The sequence below is a fragment of the Phyllopteryx taeniolatus genome, chromosome 12 (genome assembly GCF_024500385.1).
Source record: "Phyllopteryx taeniolatus isolate TA_2022b chromosome 12, UOR_Ptae_1.2, whole genome shotgun sequence".
Taxonomy (NCBI): Eukaryota; Metazoa; Chordata; class Actinopteri; order Syngnathiformes; family Syngnathidae; genus Phyllopteryx; species Phyllopteryx taeniolatus.
In genome coordinates, this window is record NC_084513.1 from 24,851,455 (window position 1) to 24,873,483 (window position 22,029).

General features: G+C 42.5%; 1 protein-coding gene across 7 annotated transcripts in view; it reads right to left on the minus strand.

The window, feature by feature from the left end:
* LOC133486610 (inactive dipeptidyl peptidase 10-like) overlaps nucleotides 1-22,029 on the minus strand; it is a 77,364-nt gene that overhangs the window by 41,626 nt on the left and 13,709 nt on the right. For all 7 annotated transcript variants that reach the window (XR_009791082.1, XR_009791081.1, XR_009791080.1 and 4 more), the window contains exons 2-5: nucleotides 14,110-14,221; nucleotides 11,611-11,706; nucleotides 590-684; nucleotides 390-464 (exon numbers count right to left, since the gene is read on the minus strand). Coding sequence is in view for 3 of the 7 variants with exons in the window: in XM_061792024.1 (XP_061648008.1) it covers nucleotides 390-464; nucleotides 590-684; nucleotides 11,611-11,706; nucleotides 14,110-14,221 (378 nt within the window). In the remaining 4 variants the exon portion in view is untranslated. The remainder of the gene's footprint in view (nucleotides 1-389; nucleotides 465-589; nucleotides 685-11,610; nucleotides 11,707-14,109; nucleotides 14,222-22,029) is intronic.

Here is a 22,029-nt window from a genome sequence, read left to right on the forward strand (position 1 = left end):
AACAATCAAGTTTATCAGTTTGAACATTAAATATCTTGTCTTTGTAGTCTATTCAATTAAATATAGGTCAAACATGATTGGCAAATCATTGTATGCTGTTTTTATTTATGTTTTACACAACGTCCCAACTTCATTGGAATTGGGGTTGTCACTCATTGTTTATTTCATTTGATTATAAAGAGTAAAATATCTACAAAGGTTCACAGGGCTACTGCAGTATGTCCAGTATGTAGTTGTGTGCGCTCTTGCTATAAATCCCTGGGGCACACTGAAATATTCATGTTAGTCACAGCTCCTGCTCATGAACTACAAAGGACTGGTATTAGTAGCTCCAGGTAAGACACCACTATCAGCATCTGTATGCAGCATGACTACTAAGAATGTCTTACCTGCTTGACATCATATCCCAGAAGAATAAAGTTCAGGTCTGGAGAAACTGCAAACTTTGAGGCTTTAAAGGTGGACTGTGGAAAGGACATGACATGAAAGACAAAACATCTGAACGTGAGGGACTTTTACAAATGTTTCAAAAGCCCATCAACCTTTCTTTAAAATTAAAAAAAAGGCAAATGCTGTATTAGGCACTTACAAAAGTTGTGTTTTTCAGCAGGAGCTGTGTCTGGTTGATCTCTGTGTTAATTTTCAATAAGTCTCCATCCCAGTTTCGAAAGATGATTTCTTTTTCTAAAAGAGAGAGAAGATATTTTCGATGCCGCTTGTTATCAATTACGACATACTGGTCCCCAGTCAATTGCAGGGCTCATATAGCCAAACAACCACATTGAACCCAATGGATTAGAAATGGGGTGTCATGTAAGTTCATACGTGAGTCAAGGCAGGTGAGCAAATACTTCTGGCAATATAGTGTATAATCACATAAGTGTTAAAAATCAGCAGCATTTGCTGGCATACTCATAGTTTCATTTGGAATATTTGTCACACCACAACTAAACTGCTATGAAAATGGCCTGTGACCTTCAGGTTGACATTATTGTGTGGTATTAAACTACTCTGATCGGTTATGTTTCGTGTAATAACTGGTCCAACAATAGACTCACTAGAAATTGCAAATCACTTATCAATCAACCTTTAGCTAAGCCATACTTGAAACGCCGACTGGCTCATCAAAGTTCAGCACAGAACAGAGGTCTGAACCATTCCTGGTAGTACGCCATTAAATCCATTCATCCATCTATTTTCTCTACTGCGTGTTGTTTTAAGGTTCGCAGGGGACCTGCAGCCTATTCCAGTTTACTTTGGCGACCAGTCTAGGGTGTACCACACCTCTCACCCAGTCAGTCTCAGTGTGCATCTATGAACAATTTAGAGTTGTCAATTAATCTAAAAAACATGTTTTTGAAAATGTGGGAGGCAGCCGGAGTACCCAGAAAAACCCAGAACCGAGAACCTCTTGACAGGCTCCAACAATTATTCGAATAACGTGAATAATTGGATTACAAATAAAGACAAATCAAAATGTCTATATCGTAGTTTCATAGTGATCATTATTCCATACTGTTACTGCGGACTGACATAGAAGTAAGTTGGTCCGATGGTACCGAGACAGAAGGAAAGAATGCGTAACAGACAGAATGTCCAAAGGTTGGGGTCATTTCACACTTCTGTCCACTGCAAAGCAGAACTGGCTTTCACAACAGAACATCTACGATTGGTGACACAAGTTAGCGTAAACCTCGTTAGCTAAGTAGGTAGAATGTATTGTAATGGCCCCGCTGGTAGTCAGTTGTGAACTTTTAATCACTTTATTGGACAAGCGGTAATAAAATAAACACATAATAAGCACAATTATACACTAGGTGCACAGCCACAACTGACACCCAGGGCCTCAGTTATTGGCTGCAAACAATTTTTACTGTGTATGTCATTTAGTGGCCCGAAAGGAAAACATTGGCCTTGTTGACACGGCTGAAGGACAAAAAAATGCAGTTGTTCCCAAACAATCGGAGGAACAAGGGATAAGGCGACACGAGGCACAGAGGGATTCATCAGTGTCACTCAACCAATCGGAGAAACGAATGAGAAATGAGATGAGCCAGCACTTTGAATCTCCTACACCCCTTCTTGCCCCATTGGACCAAAGCCCAATGCAAAACTCACTCTCTACTAGCCTAAATGTCATGTAAGGTCTGACAGACAGGGTGAAGGCTATTGTCAAAATTGGACTCCAGCCCACACCATGCCAAGATCTTCCTCCCATCGACCCCTCGCCTGAAACCACCATCCACTAAAATGCGAAGGGCCCCTTCTTCATTCATGAATAATCTTTCATGGTGTGTGGGTCTTTTGCAGAATAAGTCCTATGGAGATCAGGCATTTCTCATCCCTGGAATTACAACAGACAGAAAGTTGAAGAAATATGGCACAAAAAAGTAGAAGTACAAACTTAGAGAGGATAAAATGTGAGTCTATCAAACCATTGTCTCCAGTTATCTCTGTGAGACTAGCTCTGTTAAATATCAGGTCACTGGGTAATAAATCATCCATCCATCCATCCATTGTACCGCTTTATCCTCACGAGGGTCGCGGGCGTGCTGGAGACTATCCCAGCTATCTTCGGGCGAGAGGCAGGGTACACCCCGAACTGGTTGCCAGCCAATCACACGACACATATAAACAAACAACCATTCGCACACACATTCACACCTACGGGCAATTTAGAGTGTTCAATCAACCTACCACACATGTTTTTGGGCCTGGAGAAAACCCACGCAGGCACGGGGAGAACATGCAAACTTCACACAGCCGGGACTTGAACCCCGGTCCTCAGAACTGTGAGGTGCTAACCAGTTGGCCACCGTGCTGTTGATTAATGACATAATTTCAACCTATGATCTGGACTTTTTGCTTTTAAATCCCCGGCCGCGCCTGTGTGGAGTTTGCATGTTCTCCCCGTGCCTGCGTGGGTTTTCTCCGGGCACTCCGGTTTCCTCCCACATCCCAGAAACATGCATGAATTGGAGACTCTAAATTGCCCGTAGGTGTGAATGTGAGTGGGAATGGTTGTTTGTTTGTATGTGCCCTGCGATTGGCTGGCAACCAGTTCAGGGTGTTCCCCCCGCCTCCTGCCCGATGATAGCTGGGATAGGCTCCAGCATGCCCGCGACCCTTGTGAGGATAAAGCAGTACAATGGATGGATGGATGGATGATTTATTACCCAGTGACCTACACTCCCCACACTCAAGGTCATCTCTAAGGATGTTGAAAATTCTATCAGTTGACATTAACGATATGGCTATTTCTGACCATTTTTGTGTATTTTTTGAATTACAGATTTTTCCAAAAGTTCAGACAACCTCTATGTCTATGAAGAAAAGAGAGTACCACCACTAAGTTTATGGAGACCATAGCTGTGCCACAAACTGTGAATGCTGAGACAGTTGATGAACCTTTGGATAATTTCACCTCAAATATCATGAATGCTGTCACTCCTATTAAAACTGAGACAATCTTGAGGTGACCAAGAAAACCGTGGAGGAGCACAATGATGGTAAAGACCACTTAATCAAAGTGTAGGAAAGCCAAACGTAAGTGGGAAAAATATAAACTCCAAATTGACTATGACCTCTACAGACGTGAGTCAGTGCTAGACGGCAACACTTTTCTGAAATCATCAGTAAGAACTTCAACAACACTTGGACTCGGACTCTGTTCTGTTTGCTGAGGTTTACAACCCCCCCACACCCACCCCTGAATCAGATAGTTGCAGAACTCCTAACAGTAGATAAATGCAATGAATTTGGTTGTTATTTTTGTGAAAAAATACTATCCATCGGGTTAAATATCAACACAAATCAGCAAAATGATAAATACTACATCTGAAGCCACCCAGGAAAAAATCTATTACCATGTCAGAATTTGATACAGTTGACCAAAAAACTGTAGAGAAAACGGTTCAGCAGCTGAAACCATCAACAAGCTGTCTTGACTCAATACCATCTGACTTTTTCAAAGATATTGCGAAGTCTGTGCTAGCTGATTTGCAGATAATTGCTCACTTCAGTCAGGCGAGTTTCCTCAAGCTCTTAAAGTAGCTGCCATTAAGCCTCTGCTAAAAAATAGAACGCTGCACGCTTCTATGTTAGCAAGCCCATCTCAAATCTCCTTTTCATAGCCAAGATTGTTGAGAAAGTTATTTTTAACCAACTCAGCAATTTCTTGAACTTAAATGGACTTTTTGACAAATTTCATGTCACGTATGGAGAGGAGCTGGACCCAAGAGCAGGCGGAGGCAGATAGTGATGAACAGTTTATTGAGGAAGGTAATGGAGGTGGTCCTGGGTGCGTTGGCAGGCAGTGGCAGTGGACAGGTGGAAGGCAGTGGAGAGGACAGGCGGCTGGCTTGGCGGCAGGAATCACGTGGATCAAGAACACGGGGGACCCATCTCAAATCTCCCTTTCATAGCCAAGATTGTTGAGAAAGTTATTTTTAATTAACTCAGCAATTTCTTGAACTTAAATGGACTTTTTGACAAATTTCAATCATGTTTTCGAACTCATCACAGTACAGAATCTGTTCTTATCAAAGTGCTAAAAATCTATATAATATATACTGACTCGAGAGAGGTGTCAATTCTAGTCTTGTTGGATCTCAGTGCGGCTTTTGATACTACTGAACAGGTTGGAAATGTGGGTAGGATTAAATGGAACAGTCCTTAACTGATTCAGGTCCTACCTGGAGGAAAGGAGTTATTTTGTAACCATTGGAAATGTTCAATATCATCAAATGGCAATGACCTATGGGGTCCCTCAAGGGTCAGTTCTTGGACGCCTCCTGTTCAGCCTGTATATGCTACGCTTGGTTCAAATTCTTCAGAACTTTAATTTTGACTATGCAGATGACATACAGTTTTATCCAGCAGTGTCTCTAGATGACTAGTTGTGTCACTGTCTAAAACGGATAAATAACTGGCTGAGCAAAAATGTTCTTCTATGAAACCACAACAAAACTGAGATAATTGTTTTTGAAAATAAAGAAAAGGGGATTGCTGTTTGTAAATACCTGGAGTCACTCTCTTTAAAAACCAAAGTCCAAGTCCAAAAGCTTGGTGTACTGATAGATTCCGACCTGACTTTCAACAGTCAGATCAAATTAATTACTCAAGCTGCCTTCTAACATCTGAAGAACATATCCAGAGTGAAGGCTTGCATCTGCCAGGCAGACCAGGAGAAGCGAATTCATGCTTTTATCTCAACTAGACTTGACTATTGTAATGGTTTTCTGACTGGACTCCCCAAAAAGAGCATTAAACAGCTGAAGCTCATTCAGAATACTGCAGCTCAGGTTCTGACCAGAGGAAAGAGGTCCGGGCATATTACTCCAATTCTGAAGTATTTACACTGGCTCTCAGTCAGGTTTATAATAGATTTTAAAGTACCGCTACTGGTCTATAAATCACAAAAGCATTTAGGTCCTTCTTCTTTTCTTTTCCTTTCGGCTTGTCCCTTTAGGGGTCGCCACAGCGCGTCATCCATTTCCACGCCTATCTCCTGCATCCTCCTCTCGAACACCAACTGCCCTCATGTCTTCCCTCACGACATCCATCAACCTTCTCTTTGGTCTTCCTCTAGTTCTCTTGCCTGGCAGCTCCATCCTCATCATCCTTCTACCAATATACTCACTATTTCTCCACTGGACATGTCCAAACCATCAAAGTCTGCTCTCGCTAACATTGTCTCGAAAACATCGAACCTTGGCTGTCCCTCTGATGAGTTCATTTCTAATTTTATCCCACCTGGTCACTCCAAGAGCAAACCTCAACATCTTCGTTTCCGCCACCTCCAGCTCTGCTTCCTGTTGTCTCTTCAGTGCCACTGTCTCTATTTCATACATCATGGCTGGCCTCACCACTGTCTGATAAACTTTGCCCTTCATCCTAGCAGACTCTACTGTCACACAACACACCTGACACCTTCCGCCACCCGTTCCAACCTGCTTGGACCCGTTTCTTCACTTCCTGACCACACTCACCATTGCTCTGGACAGTTGACCCGCCATATTTAAAGTCCTCCACCCTTGCTATCTCTTCTCCCTGTAGCCTCACTCTTCCCCCACCACCCCTCTCATTCATGCACATATATTCTGTCTTACTTCAGCTAATCTTCATTCCTCTGCTTTCCAGTGCATGACTCCATCTTTCTAACTGTTCCTCCACCTGCTCCCTGCTTTGACTGCAGATCACAATATCATCTGCAAACATCATGGTCCACGGGGATTCCAGTCTAACCTCATCTGTCAGCCTATCCATCACCACTCCAAACAGGAAGGGGCTCAGGGCTGATCCCTGATGCAGTCCCACTTCCACCTTAAATTCGTCTGTCACACCTACAGCACACCTCACCACTGTTCTGCTGCCATCGTACATGCCCTGTATTATTCTAACATACTTCTCTGCCACTCCAGACTTCCGCATGCAGTACCACAGTTCCTCTCTGGGTACTCTGTCATAGGCTTTCTCTAGATCCACAAAGACACAAGGTAGCTCCTTCTGACCTTCTCTGTACTTTTCCATCAACATTCTCAAGGCAAATAATGCATCTGTAGTACTCTTTCTAGGCATGAAACCATACTGTTGCTCACAAATACTCACTTCTGTCCTGAGTCTAGCCTCCAGTACTCTTTCCCATAACTTCATTGTGTGGCTCATCAACTTTATTCCTTTATAGTTCCCACAGCTCTGCACATCACCCTTGTTCTTAAAAATGGGCACCAGCACACTTTTCCTCCATTCCTCATGCATCTTCTCACGCGCTAGAATTCTATTGAACAAGCTGGTCAAAGACTCCACAGCCACCTCTCCTAGATGCTTCCATACCTCCACAGGAATGTCATCAGGACCAACTGCCTTTCCATTTTTCATCCTCTTTAATGCCTTTCTAACTTCCCCCTTACTAATCATTGCCACTTCCTGGTCCACTACACTTGCCTCTTCTACTCTCCCTTCTCTCTCATTTTCCTCATTCATCAACTCCTCGACGTATAATTTCCATCTATCTCGCACACTACTGGCACCAGTCAACATATTTCCATCTCTATCCTTAATCACCCTAACCTGCTGCACATCCTTCCCATCTCTATCCCTCTGTCTGGCCAGACCCTCTAGGTCACATCCTACCTGTGTGGCATAGCCACTAATCACATTATACATAACACCCTCAATTTCAAGTTTCAGTCTAATCACTCGATCTGATACTCTTTTCAACTCCAAGACATTCTTAGCCAACTCTTCTTTTAAAATAACCCAGACTCCATTTCTCTAGTCCCAACATTCAAAGTCCCCACATTCAGTATTAGGCTCTGTGCTTTCCTCTTCTCTTTCTGCCGGAGAACCCGCTTTCCACCTCCTCCTCCTCCGACTTTGATCCACAATAGCTGAATTTCCACCGGCGCCTTGCAGGTTGACAGCGCCGGTGGCGGACGTTGTTAACCCGGGGCACGACCGATCCGGTATGAAATTCTTTGGATGAACGCTCATATTTTTTTGGCAAAGTTTTAAGCCGGATGCCCGTCCTGACGCAACCCTCTGCATTTACACCGGCCTACAGTTTGCAGTGGCTTGTGCCACCCATAGGGCTGCATTGGTTGATCACTGATCAGCATGTTTTTAAAAAAAATGACAACTCATCACCTATCCGATGACAAGATGGTTCAATATGTCTATGTAAATTACTTGCCCATTTACTTTATATACTGCATATGTACTGCATATGTACTGCATACTGAGTATCTTCAAAAATATTCTCTAGCATTTAAGACAAAAGGTAAAACATCAATGATGTCTCAGGGGCATTCAAGGATTGGCCACTGACATAAGTTTACAGTCAAACCAACATTACAGAAACAATGGGTGCGAACTTACTGTAATTAAATTATTTATTCATTCATCTTCCGTTCTGCTTATCCTTACTAGGGTTGCGGGCGTGCCGGAGCCTATCCCAGCTATCTTCGGGCGAGGGGCGGTGTACACCCTGAAGTGGTTGCCAGCCAATCACATGGCACATATCAACAAACAACCATTTGCACTCACAGTCACACCTATGGGCAATTTAGAGTTTTCAATTAACTTACCATGGATGGTTTTGGGATGTGGGAGGAAACCGGAGTGCGCGGAGAAAACCAACTCAGGCACGGGGAGAACATGCAAACTCCACACAGGCGGGGCCGGGATTTGAACCCCGGTCCTCAGAACTGTGAGGCATTTGTGCTAACCAGACGCACACCCTGCCGCTCTAATTAAATTACTTTATTGTAATTAAATTACTTAACAAGAATAAATCCTGTAATGCAAACAGTCCCACTAATGCAAATAGAAGCCAGTAATGTTGCCCCTCAAAGATAAATAAATTTGGGTAGTATTTGTAACACTGCCTCAAAACATTCATACAAAACTCCATTAAATTAACAGACAGACTGCCACAAATAAAGGGTAGTAACGCTACACTAGAAGAATGAATAGCTCTAAAAAAAAACAATCACACCCAGGTCAAGAGAAAATAGGGCACGTAGGCAATATGTATTTTTCTAACAAATACATGAAATAAATAGCAGCTAAGTAGTACAGTACATGTACTAAATAAAACGTAAACAATGGCCCACGGACAAAACAAATATTCATTTCAATTAAGAAAGGGGTTTAAACTTGTAACATTACTTAGGCTAAATGTCTTTGCCAAGTCTAACATAAGTGGCAGATTCTTTCTACCAAAGACGAGTATCTCAACTTTGCTGGCTGAAAGCCTCCTTCTTCATTCATCCGGGATGTTGGATGCAATGCTGAATAGACGCTCACTGTCCACATTAGTACATGGTGCAGACAGGTAATCTCTTGCGGCAGGGGCAAGGGCAGAAAAGCGATCCTGATTGGCTCTCCAGTAAGCCAGTGAGTCAGCATCCCAATGGATGACTGGCTCTGACAGGTAGATATTTAACTGTGACACTGCTAGGGTCGCCAGCTCTGGCCTTTGTTCTTGTATGATCTCACCCATCATCGATGACAAGGAACCAGGCCCTGGCAGCTTCTCAGCTGGCTCATCAGTGTTGTTGGCTACAGGTCCTTGTGCTACATCAGGGCCTAATTGTGCACCCAGCAGATCTAAAAGCAGCCTCTGTGTGTGTGCCTTGAGCTCTGCAGAATAGCATCGATTCTTATACCTATTTAAAGAAAGTAAACAAATATATAAGCTTGCTCAAATTATTTTTGTGCAATTAACAGAACATACATTCGCTATTCAAATCAGGGTGGTGATGGAGATTATTTCAGGCTAAATGTTTTTTTTTTCTTTTTCTTCCCCTTACCTTGGGTCTAACAGAGTAGCCAAACTGTAGAGGGGCTCCCACCAAATATCTGGGTTACAGATGTCAGCAGTTCTGCTTTTGTGGTCCTCACACCATGAGCATTTCTGCTCAGGAACCGTTTTAAGGCTATCACGGATATGATCACATCAGAGGCAGATGCAGTGGATGAGATTATTGCCCTTGAGAGCTCCTCAAATGCTTCCAGGATTTTTAATATGTTTCCTATCGGACCCCACTGGTTGGACTTGAAGGAAGCAGGAATGTCATGCTCAGCTCCAAAAGCAGCCAAAACGCGTCTTTACTCCAGCAGGCTTTTGAGCATGGAGCAGCTGCTGTTCCAGCGGGTGGTCACGTCTTGCCCGAACTTTTTGACGCCCTGGCCCAGCTGTTGCTGCACATCATGAAATGCACAGTACGCTTGAGGAGAGTGTTTGAAGTGCCCGACGATGTGTCTGCCGGTAGCGATGTCCGTTATCATTCATTGCGCCAGTAAAGCATCACGGAGCGCTAGCTGATGCGTGGAGCCATGCATGGCACATTCGGTAGCCCTGCTTCTCGCATGGCTTTTGCCATGTTTGTGGCATTGTCCCGAAGTATGACATGAAGCCTCTCTCGCAGGGTCTGCCACATTTGGAGCATGTTGTCATATTTCGTCACTAACACTGCACCAGTGTGGGAGCTGCGGAATTCCTGAGTGTGTAGGACTGCTGTTCGGAGTTTGAATTTGGCATCCGCCCATTGGGCCGTCACACTCATAAGTGACATCGGGCTAATGTCTGATGACCGAATGTCTGTGGTGAAGCTAAGTGAAGGATTGTCTTCTTTCAGAAGCCTGGCTACGTATGAGTGTCCGTCCTGGTGTAGCTCTTTTAGACCGGTCTCGCCACAGTATGTGTGCCCCGGGAGGACGTAGCGTGGATCAAAATGTGCTCGCGACCTTTGAAATGCGGGGTTCTTCACAACATTACAAGGGTGGTCACCCAGCACAATGAACTCCAACAGCTTCTGTGTCCCAACTCTAACTTTTTCACTGTCCCGGCTATGTGGACCCATGTTGTCCAGCGTTTTTTTGCGTTAGCGTCCGTTTGGCTGTTAATTTCTTTTCCATGCCACGTTGCTTGAACCGCGCGTGCATTCAGGTACTTGATCAAATTTGTTGTGTTGAAACATTTAGTTGACGTTCCCCCACAAGGTACTTGAGGTACTTGAGTTTTGCACAGATTGCAAATGGCTTTCTTGTTGTCTGTATGAAACACCTCAAACACCTCCCACACCGCTAACATATTTATTTCATCGGCAGATTTTAGCAATTTGGAGTAGTTCACAGGATGGCTTGATTGAGCTCAACGTTGAAGTTGAAACAGTTGGAATTGGTTGAGAAACAAGGAAGTTTGTAAAAATGTAGAATTTCAGGCTTTTACTTTGAAATCATAAGAAATTTCAGCAATACTTTATGGGATGACTTGAATGAGCTGAACACATTGAAGTTGGAACGTTTCGAATCGGTTGAGAAATAAGGAAACTAGGTAAATTTGTAAAAATTTTGATTTACATGCTTTTATTTTGAAAATTTGTGAAATGGGTGTGGTTCCCAGGATAGCTTGAATGAGCTGAACGTGAAGTTACGGTTCAAATCGGTGGAAAAATAAGGAAACTGCAGGTAAATTTGTAAACATTTTGAATTACAAGCTTTTATTTTGAAAATTTGAGAAACTTTGGGAATGGGAGTGGTTTACAGGATGGCTTGAATGAGCTGAACAGGAAGCTGAAACGGTTCGAAAGTTGAAGCAAGAGGGATTAATGTGGAATATGCCAAATATGGGAATTTTGTGCATGAAAATGTGGAAAAATTTGAAAATGTTGAGATTTTTGGTATAAGGAAATTAGGTTATAGTTGAAATGGTTGCAATTGGTCGGGACATGTTGAAGCAGGAGGGAATATAGTAGAATGTGATAATACAAAACGTTCATCAAAAAGTGGAAACATTCGGTGGAAATGTGGAATTTGGAATGTTGAAAAGGTTTTGGAGTTTAAATGGTCTGAACAGGACGAGAAATGTTGAAGGAGGAGGGACTAATGCTGAATATGTCATAATGCGGCAATTTTGTGGGTGAAAAATTTGGAATTTTTGGTGGGTGGGAATTTTTTGAATGTTGCAAATGTTATTCTCCTCGGTTTAGACAGTGTTCTATTTTTACCTTTCCACACACAAGGAGCTAAATCAACCAATTAACTTTCCACACTATACTTTATGACATAAAACACAGCATGCAGTTCTTTAAAATGTCTACATACCACTGATCCACTTTGCTTCAGGATCTTGTATTTGGAAGTTCCTTTGGAAGATGTCATCCAGTGTCAACTGTGATCCCAAACAATTTCCACGGTCTTCTACACAAAATAAAATTGGTCCATCAGCTGAATCAAGTCTAAAAACAACTGCCAGAGTAAAAATAATAATTATAATAATAATAAAAAAACATACTGTATATACGTGTGCATTAGTTATGCCCCTCATTGCTTTATTCTGTATGATGGACGGTCACATGTGAATTGTGTGTCCTCGAAGTACAACATGTTGACATTGCTGTCCTCAAAAAAATCTCTTTGAGATGCAAATGAATTCCAGAGTCTGGACCTGAAGAGGCTGCCCTTCTATGTTGTGCTATACATTTGTATAGAGGTTGCTTGTCTCTCCACTGTAGAGGTCACTGCACTGTTTGGATGGAGAGTTTGTCCAAGTTTTTGTCTGAGGGTGTTTTTGCATACAAATGTTATGTTTAGAGAAAATCCCTCAGTTTCTCTGACGAACCACATACGTAAGGGACCACAACATTCTACCACCTGTTTTGTTCAGGTATAGTGACCCCTTTTTTCTGACAGATTAGACTAAGGTCCATTGACTCATAGGTAGAACTATACATTTCCTATTCCCCAAGGGAAGGAAATCATTATCAGCAGTATTAACTCTCACACTAACACCTTCTTCTTTTTCTTTCCTTCTACCACAGTGTGTCATCCTTTTTCTTGTAAGCCTATCGCCTCCATCTTGAAAGAACTCTATCATAAATTTATAAATTAGTTTCACGTACTAAATCAATGCACTTTACCAATCACCAAATGGGAAGAAGACCCTTCCATGTCCGCTGACCGTAGCTATTGGATACAAATTTGTAACAATACAAATCTACAGTTTATACAATATAAAGTGCTCCATAGAACACACTTTACTCAGTACACTATGCATAAAAGGGGCTTCTCTCCATCTAATATATGCGCGGAACGCACCAAAAATACCCCAGACACCTATTTTCATGTTATATGGGAATGCACACCAATTCAATGCTTTTGGTCTAGTTTTTACACAAAAACTCTCTTACATTTTGAATTTCAGGATTCCACTTTCCCCAAGATTGTGCATACTTGGCGACTTAAGCATAATCGACCTCCCTAATAAATATTCACAATCATAACTTGTCGCGGTAGCTACTGCTAAGAAAACAATTCTATTAAACTAGAAAACTAGATTAACATCAATCAGTGGCTAAATCTCATGATATTGCGTTACAAAAAATATCAGCAGAAAGAAAAAATCAATTACATATATATGTAGATAGCTGGCGGCACGGTGGCCGACTGGTTAGAGCGTCAGCCTCACAGTTCTGAGGTGCGGGGTTCAATCCCCGTCCCCGCCTGTGTGGAGTTTGCATGTTCTCCCCGTGCCTGCGTGGGTTTTCTCCGGGCACTCCGGTTTCCTCCCACATCCCAAAAACATGCATTAATTGGAGACTCTAAATTGCCCGTAGGCATGACTGTGAGTGCGAATGGTTGTTGGTTTCTATGTGCCCTGCGATTGGCTGGCAACCAGTTCAGGGTGTACCCCGCCTCCTGCCCGATGACAGCTGGGATAGGCTCCAGCACGCCCGCGACCCTAGTGAGGAGAAGCGGCTCAGAAAATGGATGGATGGATGGATGTAGATAGCTGGTCACCTTTCCTCAACATGCTAAATGTAGACTCTTGCTTCCCTTGCCTGGGTAGGGTGCCATTTGACAATAACAAGACTATCTTCTTCTCTGTGTGAAACTTTGGAATTTTGTATTCTTTGTTGTTGAGGTTGTTGTTGTTGTTTTATTATTATTATATTTATGTATTTATTTTTCTTTTCCCACCCATTTTGGATCGGTTTGCATGGTGAGAGGACTTCTTCTCTAGTCCCTGTGTTTGCGGTTCCGGCGTCTGTGGGGGTGGGACTTTCTTCACTCCTTCCCGATCTCGGGGGTGGGGGGGAACCACTGGGGTGACCTCCCGGAGAGTATTGGTAGTGTGATGCTGACTCGCCCAGGTGCTGGAGTGGTGCCAGCTGGTGCCCGTCTGGGTCCCCCGATCTGGCTGCTTGTGGGGGCGGTGGGGCCCCACTGTTGTTCCTCTGGGCTGCTTCCTCCTCTTCTCTCCATTGCGGTCGCCTCTTCCTCTTCCTGTGGGGGAGCCGGGTGGTCCCCTGCGGGTTGTGGGGCCTGCTGTGGGGTCTTTTTCAGCCATGGGGGTCTTACGTGGTGACCGTGCATACATGCCATTGCGGCGGAGTACATGACTCACTGTTTTCCTTGTGACAACAGTACCTGCTAATTGCAGGTCTTTTCGAAGCTTGAAGTTTCAAAGTAAGAGTCTGTATGGATAAATGGACTAAAAGTTGCCTGACAGGCAGAACAATCCCCAGGGGCCCGATTGCCCCCCGTGTAAACAATGCCTAAATGCTATCAACATTATTTGAGCATACGTGCTGTGAGTCTCACCTTTTGATAGCAGAACAATCGATAGTCCAATGAGGGAAAGCACTACCAGAATAACAAAGAGGGCGATACCGATGCCCTTCCAGTTCCAATCTGTTGCAATAGGCCCAGCATCCTAAAAAAGAAGAATCCAGTTAAATTCAACATACTTTCATATACTGTAGCAATCCACAGTCTATTTTGGCTACTGTAGTGCCAAATCATGGAAGATTTTTCTGTCTTGTAAATAATGACCAAAACATTGTTTCATTAAGTCAATTAAAAAAGTATATTTGCAGATTTTTGGGGGGAGTTTATAATCCGTTATTCGCGGAAATCGCCGCTTATTCGTGGTATTTTTTTCCCCAATCCCTCGCTTAAATTTGAAGAAAAAAAATTCATGGCAATTATAATGAGCGTCAATTATTAGCAGATTTTCGATAATCGTGTTCGGGCCCGTTCCCTATACCCGGCAAATAGTGTGGGTCCACTGTATTCTATAGTTTCATTAAACACGTCTTTTTATTGCAATGATTATGGCTTACACGTTAAAAACAAAAACAAATCCTGAAATTGTCCCAAATTCAGTAGCTCATAAAATTACAATATTACAAAAAAAGTTCAATATTCTAAATTACTTGCATTGCTCTTAAACGGTGTTTGGCACCGTAACCTCCACAATATAAGGGAGATTGCTGACTTGACTGTTTTCCAGAAGAGTCCCACCACAAATGTTGTTTTTCTGGCTTTTCTCAGACTGCTGTATCCAAGCAGATGAATACAGAGTTGAGTAAAAGGAAACTGTCAGTGAATCAGGAGCCACTGTGATAGGTGTATCAATAAATTTGTCTGTGCGCATTCTTGGTGTCACGCCACTCCTGAAACGGAGACTCAAATATGTCAATCCTCTCACGAGCGAAGGAAAAAAAGAATGTGTTCGAAATCACTCCCTATCCTCTAAAAAGTGCACTGTATATTCCGGTCGCCATTTTTAGTGCTCTCCGATCTTATCCCCTATTTAGTGCCCTCAACGGGGACGTACTGTGACCAAAATTTGAGATTGAGAGGCCCTCGGTGTTCCTCCATTCTCATCACCCTTCTACCAATATACTCACTATTTCTCCTCTGGACGTGTCCAAACCATCCAAATCTGCTCTCTCTAACTTTGTCTCCAAAACATCGAACCTCGGCTGTCCCTCTGATGAGCTCATTTCTAATTTTATCCAACCTGGTCACCCCTAGAGCGAACCTCAACATCTTCATTTCCGCCACCTCCAGCTCTGCTTCCTGTTGTGTCTTCAGTGCCACTGTCTCTAATCTGTACATCATGGCTGGCCTCACCACTGTCTGATGAACTTTGCCCTTCATCCTAGCAGAGACTCTTCTGTCACATCACACACCTGACACCTTCCTCCACCCGTTCCAACCTGCTTGAACCCGTTTCTTCACTTCCTGACCACTTTTCCTCCATTCCTCAGGCATCATCTCACGCGCTAGAATTCTATTGTACAAGCTGGTCAAAAACTCCACAGCCACCTCTCCTAGATGCTTCCATACCTCCACAGGAATGTCATCAGGACCAACTGCCTTTCCATTTTTCATTCTCTTTAATGCCTTTCTAACTTCCCCCTTACTAATCATTTCCACTTCCTGGTCCACCACACTCTCCTCTTCTACTCTCCCTTCTCTCTCATTTTTCTCATTCATCAAGTCCTCGAAGTATTCTTTCCGTCTATCTAGCACACTACTGGCACAAAAACCAACATCAATGTGTAATGGATATCACCACTTGGGCTCAGGAACATTTCAGAAAACCAGTGTCAGTAAATATAGATTGGCGCTACATCCGTAAGTGCAACTTGAAACTCTACTATGCAAAGCAAAAGCCATTTATCAACAACACCCAGAAACGCCGCCGTCTTCTCTGGGCCCGAGCTCATCTAAGATGGACTGACGCAAAGTGGAAAAGTGTTCTGTGGTCCGACGAGTCCACATTTCAAATTGTTTTTGGAAATTGTGGACGTCGTGACCCCCGGGCCAAAGAGGAAAAGAACCCCCCGGACTGTTATGGACGCAAAGTTCAAAAGCCAGCATCTGTGATGGTATGGGGCTGTGTTAGTGCCGATGGCATGGGTAACTTACACATCTGTGAAGGGACCATTAATGCTGAAAGGTACATACAGGTTTTGGAGAAACATATGCTGCCATCCAAGCAACATCTTTTTCATGGACGCCCCTGCTTATTTCAGCAAGACAATGTCAAACCACATTCTGCCCGTGTTACAACAGCGTGGCTTTGTAGTAAAAGAGTGCGGGTGCTAGACTGGCCTGCTTGCAGTCCAGACCTGTCTCCCATTGAAAATGTGTGGCGCATGATGAAGCAAAAAATATGACAACGGAGACCCCGGACTGTTGAACAGCAGAAGCTGTACATCGAGCAAGAATGGGAAAGAATTCCACCTACAAAGCTTCAACAATTAGTGTCCTCAGTTCCCAAACGTTTATTGAATGTTGTTAAAAGAAAAGTTGGTAAAGACAGTGGTAAACATGACCCTGTTCCAGCTTTTTGGGAATGTGTTTTAGCCATAAAATTCTAAGTTAATGATTATTAGCTCAAAACAATAAAGTAGATCAGTTTGAACATTACATTTCTTGTCTTTGTAGTGTATTCAATTAAATATAGGTCGAACATGCTTTGCAAATCATTGTATTCAGTTTTTATTTATGTTTAACACAACGTCCCAACTTCATTTGAATTGGGGTTGTATTCAGACGCATCTGTAGCTACTATTAACCATTATGATAACATTATTGCTTTCGGCCAAGTGTAAGTGTGTCCATTGATTTGTGTGAAGAACAGCAGTTTTGTGTGTTGAACAAATTTAAGGTTGTTTGTTTTGTTGTTTTGTTTTCCCAATTGAACTGTCTGTCAAATTGGAAAGCTGAAACGCCCAAAGACACACCCTCCCTTCTTGTTGTCTTTTCCTCTCTACAGAAAACACAGAGACACCTGGTGCATATATTGTATACACACACATTTGTTCAATGATTTACACAGGCTGTTCTCCCAAAGCAGTGAGTGGGAAAGGCTCAGAGTTTTGGAAATCTACTTTAAACTCTGCTTCAGCACACAACCCAACCCCCAACCCGATTACGAAAGACTTTTACGAAGCAAATATCCATGATCCGTGTTTTTGTCTTTGATTTGGAAGTTGACATGATTTCATTTTTCTTTTCCAACTTGCGCAAGTTGTAATACAAATTGTTGTAACTATTTACAATGATAGACACAAAAAAAATCTTCTGTAAACCATTAACACTGTTCTAAGCTGTGTCTTTGCATTTGAAACCTAATATTAAGTTATAATAGAAATAAGTAAATTATAAGTACTACATCTACACAAAATATTCTACGCAAAAAGGGAAGAGATTAAAGGAAAAATTCTACACAGTCACCTGGAATATGTTCACAAATTTTAATACGTTGACACTTCACTGCTTTTTGTCATGCTGTACTTGCATACATGTTAATTCAAAAGATCCTTTACAACATTGATTCTCGACTGGCGGCCCAAAGGTGTTTTATAGTCGTGGCTTCACAAACCAAGGACCCCCTGTACAGTGGAAGGTTTAATGTGCATTCCAGGTCCTACTTACCCTTTATTTAAAAAACAAAAAACAACAACCTTATTTTGACAGACATGTCAGAAATGTAATTTTTTTTTTTGCCTCTGTCCCAGACCAATTTCCCACATGGCGCATATTATTCTTAATTAAAAAACAAAACAGGCAATTGCCAAGATTGCCAGTGACATTTGTAGCCACACTTTATGCTGTTGTGATATTTTTACCATAGTCATTTTTGTACATGATGCTGTCATGCTTATCCTCAGTTTCATAATAAGATGCTCTGAAAGGCATTTTGAACACGTAAGCATGTTTCAAAACATAATATACTGTACCGAACTTTTCAAAGGTTATTTTTGAAAATATAGTAGAGCCACCGTTTTTAACTTCTATGAAAGCGGGTCACGTATTAGCAACAACAGGAAAAAGGGTCCCAGGGTGACAACAGTTGAGAAACACTGCTTTACTAGCTGTAATAGTGCAATACTCTTTTGATTATAGAACTACTTTTTGTAGGAGCAGCAGAGTACGTTTTTTTCAAGGTGCCTTCTCATTCGTGACTCCAGAAAAGATAAGTGGTGGAGAAAGGAAAAATACTTGTACGGTCAGTATTGATATTTTTGGAAGAGGTGAATCACCATTTAAAGGTGAATTCGTTATCGAAGTCACATAGGGAAGTGATTTATCACCCAAAAAGTATCATGCTGAGGTAAATGCAGAAAAGACTCGCACTGACATTTTCTCAGATGATGTAAACCTCCCCCTCACCATGCAGCACATCTCATTACCCTGACCACCCTGTTGACAACAGCATCATAATTAATCTTCATTGAACCACCGCGCCTTTATGTTGACAGGCTAAGTGCTTGGGCTGCAGAGGAGCTGCAAAACAGTGTCCTCCAGTGTAGCATGAAAATCGGTTTCAGATAAGAGCAGATTTACGAAGAACGGCTTAGTGCAATTGTTGACTGGAGATGAGCCGAGCAGCAACAAATTGCTCCATTTTTCTTCCATCAATAGTGATAGGGTGGTGTTGATCAGTTTCTTTTCCCTCAAAATATTATTCTTTTTTATTCAAATACTAAACTATGAATTGCAGCTTCAGTCTCCTTTGACAAAAGGACTGAAGGATCTGTTTACATTGTGAAAGTTGCCAGAGGGTGATCAATTCATCAGATTGATTGGAACACATTTTTTGCTCATCACTTTATTGCATTATTAAAGAACCTGGAGGAAAAGAAAATTGGTAAGAAATTGTAAGCATGCATACGTATTACGTCTTTTTTCACAACCTTTTTTTATTTTTGACAGAACTTTCAAAGAAATATTTCAAAGAGGAATCTTTTCAGATCTTATAGAAGTAAACATGTTGTTTACCCTTGTTTACTAACCTTGTGTAATATATTCTAACTCGAAAGCTAACTACTCTAAAAGATTTATTTTGAAAAAAATGGACCAGTGGTGAGGTTTCAGTGGCATAAGGTACAGTACACTGAAGATTTGTTTCTTTCACTTTCTTCGAGAAGCGAGTGGGAGAGTCATGGCCAGCATGACTGACTTGCAAGTTCACTCTGGATGCTGATTTCTGAAGTTACGGTGTTGTTTTCAAAATATATATATATATACATTTTATTCATGCATTCAGGCTCACAAATACAAAAAAAACCCAAACCATCAGCATCTTATAGTACTGTATACTATAGGTATACTATACTGTAGGTGCAAAGATGGCGCCTACCAGTGTGGTCTCCTCGGTAACGCGCTGTCTAGTATTGTTTTTGTTTTTGTGTTTTTCGTTCGTCTTTGGAGACATTACACGACATTTTTTGTCAATGTCTTTCTGTCTCCAAAGTGCCATCCATCCATCCATTTTCTGAGCCACTTCTCCTCACTAGGGTCGCGGGCGTGCTGGAGCCTATCCCAGCTGTCATCGGGCAGGAGGCGGGGTACACCCTGAACTGGTTGCCAGCCAATCGCAGGGCACATAGGAACAAACAACCATTCGCACTCACAGTCATGCCTACGGGCAATTTAGAGTCTCCAATTCATGCATGTTTTTGGGATGTGGGAGGAAACCGGAGTACCCGGAGAAAACCCACGCAGGCACGGGGAGAACATGCAAACTCCACACAGGCGGGGACGGGGATTGAACCCCGCACCTCAGAACTGTGAGGCTGACGCTCTAACCAGTCGGCCACCATGCCGCCGTCTCCAAAGTGTTCTCTGTCAATTGACTGCCTGTTGTCATACTAGAGCGGCTCCAACTACCGGAGACAAATTCCTTGTGTGTTTTTTGGACATACTTGGAAAAATAAAGATGATTCTGATTCTGATTCTGATTATATCCAGTCAGGAATTTTCTAAACTACGACTTGTTCTCTTTTAGGATCATGGTGGGGTGAGCTGGAGCCTATCCCAGCTGACTTTGGGGGGAGTGGAGGGGAACAGACACTCATTCACACTCACATTCTCCACAGTGATCTTTGGGTTCTTCTTGACCTCTCTCACCAAGGCTCTTCTCCCCCGATTGCTCAGTTTGGAGGCCATTGTGCTCTTAGGAACCTTAAGTACAGCAGAAATTCTTTTGTAACCTTGGCCAGATCTGAGCCTTGCCACAATTCTGTCTCTGACCTCTTCAGGCAGTTCCTTTGACCACATGATTCTCGTTTGCTCTGACAAGCACTGTGAACTGTAAGGTTTTATATAGATAGACAGGTGTGTGACTTTCCTGATCAAGTCCAATCAGTCTAATCAAACACAGCTGGACTCCAATGAAGGTGTCGAACCATCTCAAGGATGACCAGAGGAAATGGACAGCACCTGAGTTCAATATATGAGTGTCACAGCAAAGGGTCCATTTTCCAAGCCGCTCACCCTCACAAGGGTCGCAGGCGTGCTGGAGCCGATCCAAGCTATCTTCGGGCGAGAGGTGGGGTACACCCTGAACTGGTTGCCAGCCAATCGCAGGGCACACATAAACAAACAACAATTCGCAGTCACAGTCACACCTACGGGCAATTTAGAGACTTCAATTAACCCATCTTGCATGTTTTTGGGATGTGGGAGGAAACCGGAGTGCCCGGAGAAAACCCACGCAGGCACGGGGAGAACATGAAAACTCCACACAGACGGGGCCGGGGATTGAAACCCGGTCCTCAGAACTGTGAGGCAGACGCTCTAACCAGTCTTCCACCGTGCGCATCAATACAACTTCCTATTTAAGACAAAATATTGTACAATGTAGAATGTGTCAGTAGAGAAGACCCAACAGTAACATTCTTGTCTTATAATCATGAGTGGTTGAGCAGCAATGCACTCAAATGACATTATCACAATCATGACACTATCATCACAGTTTATTGTATATCCCATGACACGACACAACATACAGTACTGCTCCAGGTGTTTCTGTGACTTACGAATGTATTTTGGTTACTGGGATTGGCCAGCTACCAGTTCAGGGTGCACCCCGCTTCTCGCTCCCCAAAGATAGCTGACTTCATAGTAATATCAGTGACAATAGGTCTTCGAAAGAAGGTGGAGTGGCCACATATGTTTCATCCAATCTGAGCGTATTACTCTATGCTAGATCTAATTAATTTTGAATGTCTTTTTGTCACTATAAAGTTTCCTGATAATAAAAAAAATAACTATTGGTAATATTTATACACCTCCCTCTGCACCAGTTGACTCAACTAAAAATATGTTGTCCACCACTGACTTCCTGGGTAGTCATAATGAAATGACTCTAATTTTGGGCGACTTCAATAGAAACTGGCTTGACCATTCCTCGTCCAAAGACATAAATCAATTTCGTACTGTAAATATGACGCAGTTAATGAGCTTACGAGAGTTGACGATTGCTCATCTTCTCTCTTGGACTGCATTCTTGTTTCTACCCTGAGAGAATTATTATATTTGCCATTATGTCCGACGGCTATTGTAATCTGTGTTTGTGTTTGGGATTGTTTTCAGTTAAGTCCCAATGCTGAAGATGCTTGGACTTTGTTTTATTTCAAATTTTATTGTGTAATTAATAAACATGCTCCTTTCAAGACACTTAGATTTAAAGGCAGACATCTACCCAGAATCTCTTCAGAGCTTTTAAATCTTGTTAAGCAACGGGATAAAGCTTGGGCATCGGAAGACCCTGCCGATTGGGAAGCCTATAGGTATTTAAGAAATGTGTGTTAAACAAAATATAGAAATGCTAAATCTATTATCGTGACAGTCTCTCTCGTCACCACAATAATCCCAGACAATTCTGGGGGGGGGGGGAAATATTCATAAAACTAATGAAAATGTAGCAGTGCTGGT